Source organism: Nicotiana tabacum, chromosome 4, assembly GCF_000715075.1.
Source record: "Nicotiana tabacum cultivar K326 chromosome 4, ASM71507v2, whole genome shotgun sequence".
NCBI classification, from domain to species: Eukaryota; Viridiplantae; Streptophyta; class Magnoliopsida; order Solanales; family Solanaceae; genus Nicotiana; species Nicotiana tabacum.
Window position 1 is genome coordinate 107,243,072 of NC_134083.1, and position 7,639 is coordinate 107,250,710.

Genomic DNA, 7,639 nt, shown 5'->3' on the forward strand with positions numbered 1-7,639 from the left:
GGATGACCTTCTTTTGTTTCTTTTTCAACACATTTTTTCTCATGCAATTTTTTTTCTATCTTTTCTTCTTTTTATTTCAACAACTTGCATTCCTCATTGCAAATAAAATTTTGTTTTCCTTAGCCTTCCACCATTACATGGTTTAATTCATAGCTCAACCAATTTTTCACTTCAGCTTTAACTATTAGCTCATTATGCTTTTATAAGTTCTCAAAGAAGTGGGGTTCAAAATATAGATAATTCAACACAATAAAGGTCAAAGCTTGTAACATGGCTACCAAATAAAAGGGAATTAGGCTCAACGGGGCTGACTAGGGTCAAATAACACAGGGTAGGCTAGCTAATCTCAAACGGGTTAAGGAGGTTCAAAAATTACTTTTTAAACGGAGCAAAATCTAGGATTTCACTTCAAATCACATACAGGATAGGTTTTAGACACAAATGCACTACATGGAACTACACAACAAATTTCACCACACACTGGCACATGATTCAATTAAGATGGCTACATTCCAACTCTCATTCAAAGCAAGTATAGAGCTAGGATACAATTTTAATGTACAAGGCACAAAAATTAGCACAAGAGTCTTGAAAATGAGCCTAAGCGTCACAAAATAAGCTATTTTATTTTTCAAGGCAAAAATAGTTCTTAAAAGTTCATGGAAAAATTTATAATCCACATGCACAGGTCTAACTATGTTGGTATCAAATAAGTCATTGAGTGTACCGAATTCAATCTGAGTCTCTATATCTTATACTACTCTAACAATAAATAAAAAAAAGTACCCGATTTAAAAATTCATCCCTTGAAAAAGAACCGATGTCCAAAGAAAAACCAAGGGGGGTTATTGCCTAATAGATTAAACCTAAGCCAACTACTTAAAGCAAAAAGAAAATATTTTTGTGTTTTTGTTTTCCTTTTTCTAATTTTTTCCAAGATTTCCTAATACTTAATACCAAGAATACAATGAAAATCTTTTTGTATTTTTCTAAGGACCTTAATCCGTCGAGAAAATTGTCCACGTAATCTGTCATTGGGAAACGTCTACTATTATCTCTCTCTCTCTCTCTCTCTCTCTCTCTCTCTCTCTCTCTCTCTCTCATTTTGTATGACTACTCACTACAAATAGAAACGGTCAAGGACTATGAGTTACTACTCATAAACTAAATTACTAACTATTACAGGCCATTAATTCAGTGAATATTACAGCCCCAAAAATATCAAAAGCAAGATATATAGTAATAGTTAAGTATATTCATCCACAAAAATTGAATAACCCCCATCCCACACTTAGAATCATGCATTATCCCCAATGCAGATAAATAAAGTAGAGTAGGGTGATAAGAAACTCCCTCAAGTCGATGTGGAAGGCTCCTTCGTGGTATGTGGAGGAGAATCAGAAGCAGTGGTTTGGGAAGCTGGGCCTGCACTAGTAGAAAAAGTCGGGATGGAAGTAGTAGCAACAATTGAGTGAGTGCTTGAACCATCCACGACATCTATCTTGGCCTCCTCTGGCATAGCAACAACACCTCACGACTAGGGGGCTCGGTCACGGCCCTATCAACTCCATGTGGAGCTATATCTGTAGAATGTGGTACGGTGGTCTCAGTGGGTATGGTGGATATAGACCCCGGGACCATAGGAATAGAAGAAGTAGATGGTCCAGTAGTGGATGGTGCAAGCAACTGTGAAGTATGTATGCCTATATGCTTAACTAAAGTATAGAGGAGTAGTGATACCTCCTCCATCGTAGTAGCTTGCTTAGCCTGGACTCGGCTTAGATATGCACGAGCCTGAATCAACTCACCTCTTGTAGCACTCAACTCTGCACAAGTCGCTATCAACTCGGCCATGTTCTCTTGCATTTCAGTTGTCATTTGCTCAAATAACTGTTGAGTGGTGAATTTAGAAGTTCTCCTCTTGTTGTTTCCTGGACAACAATAGCATCATATGGTCCTGTACAACAGTAACATCAAATAAGCCGATAAGGTATTTGCATAAAACAACCTCCACAGGTGCGCTGCATTTGGTCGTGCATAATGGCTCCTACGTTGGGCTGGATCCCCTCTAATAAAGCATACAACATTAGTGCTCAGTATTGAGGGACATAGGTTTTGTGTTGGCATGGCATCAGGCGATTGCATATAAAATTCAACACCATACGTGCTAGTGCGCTCATGAACTCCTTGTCCAAAGAATGGTAATCAACACTTCCATGCTTCTATTTTGCATCTTTCTTGGTAAGACATACGACCGACTGAACATGTGAGTAATCAGGCTCTTTGCATATAGATTCATACTTGTATGTCGGCGAGTGTGAACCCCTAAGAACTTGTTTAGAGTCTCAGTTGAGACATTCATATCCACCCCTCGTACTCTCACAATACTGCCCCGCGAATGACGCCATTTGGCATAGAGCTATCTGACAATAGTGAGGTTGGCCTTGTCGTGGCCCTTCAAGATAGGTCCCCATTGTTGCACATCTCGGAGTGATTTCAGAAGGTCTGGTAATTTTTCTTCAGTGTTCCAATGTTGATTGGTTTTTATGGAATGTATTTCTTGGAATTCAGGATTTTCTCATAAGCCCGGAATGCTATTTCACTCACAAAATTCTCCCCCCAAGCAGCTCAGTCAACTTGTTCACCCTCATCTTTATCGCTCATATTGATATTTATTAGCTCATAGTCCGAATTAGACTCAGACTCAGATTCTGAAGTAGCCTTCTACTTCCCTTTATCTTTTGGATTAACTTGCTTTGCTGATTTGGATTTGGTCTGCTTCGGCACAGGTTCTCGAAACTCTATCGATGTCATTTGTGGTGTTTTGAGCCTCTAGTTAAGTTTGGATAATGTATTTGGACTTATTGGTATGATTGGATGGAGTCCCGAGAAGCTCAGGTGTAATTCGGGGTGGTTTCGGACCATATCTAGGCCCTTTTCAATTGTTTGTTTTTGGCTGCAAGAGTATACATCATGATCGCAAAGCTCTAGGCCGTGTTTGCGAAGAGTAAAAGCAATTTTGGTCTTTTGAATCGCGGTCATGGAGGGCTAGTTCATGATCGCGCAGAAGAAATTTCTTCTGTCATTGGGCTGATTTCGGGAGCTTATATCATGCAATATATAAGGAATTTGAAAATGATCTAAAAATAAAAGTTGTAGCCCTTTGTGTCTAATTTTCAAAAAATCAAATTGTTTATCATTTGGATTATTGTACAATAATTTAAGGCCATTATACTAGAGGTTGTCTAGAAAGAGCTTAGCAAGTTGTTCAAGTTTGTTCATCGCAATCGCGGAGCTTTTTGGCTGCGATGGTGAAGGCTAAAATCATGCTGGGCATTTTGTGAACTGCAATCACAAGGTTAGTGAACTCGATCGCAAAGCAAGAGGCCTAGCAGGGATATTTAATGCCTAATTTCAGAATTTTGAGCTTATTTTCACAAAATTTGAAGCTTGGAGAGTGGACCAAGGCAATTTTGGAGATAGATTTCACCTAAATCATGAGGATAAGTGTTTCCAACTTGAGTTTAATTATATATCATGAATCCCCATGGATTTCTACGCCTACACCATGCAATTTCAAAGTAAAATTTGAAGTTTTTTACTACACTTTAAAAGATTGTTTTTTTTATGATTTGACCACCGATTTGGACCCAGATTTAAAAACTAATTATATATTTGGACTTGGCAGGTTATGGGTCACTGAGATTTTGTATTGGGTTCGGATTGCAGGCATGCGAGTCCGAGTTGACTTTTTTGACTTTTGGGAATTTCTTCACAGATCGAAGATTTTGGATTGGGATCGCTTCCTATGGTATTGTTGACTTCCTTGGATGATGTTTGGCTTGGATTTGCACGATTGGAGGGGTAGAGCAAGGTTTTTATGCGATTTAAGGTTGAAGACTGGCCCAGAAGAGGTAAGTATCTTGTTTAAGGTTGGATTGAGGGTATTTTCCCGTTGGCTATGATATTTGTTATATGTTGGGGGTTGCGTATATGTGAGGTGATGAGTGTATATGCGTGAACCATGGTTATTCATGATCCGGGTAGACCTTAGGCCATTAAATGCCTTGTATTGCTATCATGCCTCTTTGATATTGTGTTTTCTCCACTTGTATGACTAGGTGAGCTATTATTCATGCTAGAAATCATGTCTAGGCTATTTGCTTATCCGTTTGAGCCGTGATATGGGCTATATTTGCTATGTTAAGCCATTTGTCGTAGCCGTAGTCATACTTTTCAGTCATGATATTATATCCGTATTTTATATCTCTATTTCTATGCATTCTTTATATGTTATCTTACATGTTTCTAGTGTCCTTGTGTGTGTGACATGAGTTTGAGCTGAGTTATGACACGTGGGTATATTCTTTGCGGTATTTTTGTTATGGTACTTGGAGATGTGAACATATTGATACTTAAGCGGATTGATGGCTAGTCTTGGGCCATAGAGCCGTGTTGATATTGATTGTGAGGGGATGTTTTCGTCCAAGCCCCATATCAGGCTAAGTGGCATTGGTTTTTCAGTATTGATATTGATGTGAGGAGATGTTTGCGTCCAGGCCCCATATTGGTCTGAGTGGCATTGATTGTTGAGAGTTGACATTGATTATGAGGGGATTCTGCCTTAGGCCCCATATTGGGCTTTGTGATATTGATCGCAAACTTTAATCTGATCACTGCTTAGGCTAGGATCTATCCCTATGGAGTTAGGTATAATCCTGTGAGTGCAAGCACTTGATATGTGCTTAGTGAGGGGCATTATGCCAGGCACTCATATAGTGATGTGTGTGTGTGTGTGTGCTTGTAATAATTTAGGGGCATTTTGCCAGGTACTCGTACAGTGATGAGTGTGTGTGTGTGTGTGCTAGTGATGATTCAGGGGCACTTTTCCAGGCACCATGAGTATGATTGAGGGAAGCTGTGTCAGGCACTTTGATTGTGCTGAGATTGTGTATAATTAATGACTAAACTGTGATATTGTTGATTTGACATGTATATTTGACATGCATATATTGAATAGTACTTTCCTCATGCTAAAAGGTACTTGATACTTCTATTTGTTGTTTAGAGCTTGAAATTACAGTTTACCTTGACACTTTTTTTGCTTTCTCGGTCCTGGAGTTTTAATTTTATAGAAGGTGTAAAAAATATACACTTACATTTGCCTCTCTCTCTCTCTCCTTGTATGCCAGTAACGTCTGCTCTCTTCATCTGATTTTAACACCACCGGCTACCACCATCGATGACCAGGTAATACCCTCATTCTTTTTCCTCTCCTCTCCTCCCCTCTATCTCTCCCCCCTATTTTTCCCCCTCTCTCTTCTCTCTCTTTTTGTTTCTTTCTTTCTAAACCCTAAACCAGTGGTGGTACCAGCAACCCACCAGTGGCTGCTACCACCAGTGACCCACAGCCAGCAATCGCCCTTTCTTCTTCACTCTCTCCCCCTCCCTATTCGCTCTTCCCATTCATGTAGCCTCTACCACCAGAGGGTTCTCCTATCCCCTCTCCAAGACTGTTCGCTTCTCTCTCCTCCGGCAAGTGCACAAGTAAAGCCGAGAATTTTAGGCGGCAACCCAGGTAGTCAGACACTATCCTTTTTCCTTCTTGCATTATTTTCCTTCCCTTTCCTTATTTCCTTCTCATCCTTCGCGGCCATTCCCTTTTTATTTTTTAGGTACTCGCTTACGGAGCAGGCGAAGAGGCGGGCAAGACACACATACCGGCGAGAGGATAGATTTGGCACATGGCAGTGATAGTATATAGGGGCACATAAACAATCCAGAATCGACAGAGGCTACTGCAGCAACACATTGACATCCACGACAAGCATCCAGGTTGTATCCTTTGGATTTGGTACCTCATGTTAGCCTATCGACTTTCTATCTCTTTTCTTAGTTACGTACCTTTGATTAGTGCCTTCTATTTTTAGTTTATATCCAACTACTATAGCCCTTTTATAGATTTGTTATTGCTTCGCTTACTAGTAGTTGCTCTCTACCCTTAGTTTCGACTCGTTTATTTAGCTGCTACTTTTGTGCCTTTTAGCTTCAGACTATTTTCTGTACTTTAGTTCATCGCTGGTTTTGTTGTAGCTCTTACTATGTCTTAGATTATTGTGGTTGTACTGAATGATGGTATGGTAAGGTCATATCCTCAGGGGGTCCTCAGAGGGGTAGGGTTTGGGGGCAAAGGGTAAGGGTGGTAATGGAGCATCCATGCTAAGAGTTGGGTCTTGGAACATAGGGAGTTTGACAGGGAAGTCTATAGAGTTAGAAAAGATCCTCCATAAGAGGAAGATCAATATAGCTTATCTCCATGAGACTAGATGGGTGGGAGATAAGGCATGGGATGTTGATGGGTTTAAACCATGGTACTCTGGACACTTGAGAGGCAAGCACGAGGTAGGTATTTAGTTGATCGGGATCTCAGGGAGCTAGTGGTGGAGTTTAGGAGGGTGAACGATAGGCTGATGACTATTAAGCATGTTGTTGGGGGATTTACTTTAAACGTAATTAGTGCGTATGCCCAAGTGGGCTTGGATGAGGAGATCAAAAGGAGCTTCTGGGATGATTCGGATGAGGCTGTGCGTGGTCACATTGGGTCGACGTTCGGGGGTTACGATGACGTGCACAGCGGCTTCGATTTTGTAGTTAGAAACGGTGGAGAAACTTCACTGCTGGATTTTGCTAAAGCTTTTAATTTGATAATAGCTAACTCGAGTTTTCCAAAGAAGGAGGAAAACTTGGTCACTTTCCAGAGCTCAGCGGCCAAGACCCAGATTAATTATGTACTCTTCAGAAAGTCTGATAAAAGTCTTTGCATGGATTGCAAGGTCATCCCGAGTGAGAACCTCACGACCCATCATAGGCTCCTAGTCATAGATTTTGAGATCATGAGGATGAGAAGAAAGAGGGCACTGTATGGTCTACCTAGGATCAAGTGGGGAGATTTGACTAAAGACAGAGCCCAAGAGTTAGGGGATAAGTTATTGGCCATGGGAGCATGGAGGAATAGTGGGGACACCAGTAGTATGTGGACCATGACTGCGAATTACATTAGGGAGGCTGCTAAAGAGGTTTTAGGTGACTCGAATGGCCCCTCTAGTGGTCACGAAGGGGACTGGTGGTGGAGTAGTGAGGTCCAAGGTAAAGTGGAAGCCGAGAAAGCACCGTATTTGAAGATCTTGGAGAGCATGGACGAAGAGAAGAAGAGAACAAATAGGGAGCGGTACAAGATGGCTAAGAAGGAAGCGAAGTTAGCAGTTACGGCGGTGAAGACTGCATCGTTTGAATAAATGTATGAAGAACTTGGATAGAAAGGTAGGGATAAGAAGTTGTGCAGGTTAGCCAAGGTAAGAGAAAGGAAGGCCCGTGACCTGGACCAGGTGAAGTGCATCAAACACAAAGAAGGCAGAGTTTTGTTGGATAAGGCACTTTTTCGATAGAGATGGCAGACCTACTTCTATGAACTCTTGAATGAAGAAAGGGATAGGAACATCATGTTGGGTGACTTGGAACACTCTGAGGGTCGTTGAGACTTTAGGTATTGTCAGCGTATAAAAGTTGAGGACATAGAGAAGGTTATGCATAAGATGAACAGGGGAAGAGCGACCAGGCCAGATGAAATCCCGATGGAATT

The 7,639-nt window shown here is 41.0% G+C and overlaps 1 protein-coding gene across 1 annotated transcript; it reads left to right on the plus strand.

Moving 5' to 3' along the window:
• The first annotated feature begins 6,368 nt into the window (after positions 1-6,368).
• On the plus strand, positions 6,369-7,295 carry LOC142180070 (uncharacterized). The gene has a single exon (XM_075250991.1). It carries the CDS (start codon positions 6,369-6,371, stop codon positions 7,293-7,295), a length of 927 nt encoding a protein of 308 aa, XP_075107092.1.
• The last annotated feature ends 344 nt before the right edge of the window (positions 7,296-7,639 follow it).

Bases quoted from the DNA above. Each gene is read 5' to 3' on its own strand.
- LOC142180070 (XM_075250991.1), top strand. From the start codon at position 6,369: ATGGTACTCTGGACACTTGAGAGGCAAGCACGAGGTAGGTATTTAGTT.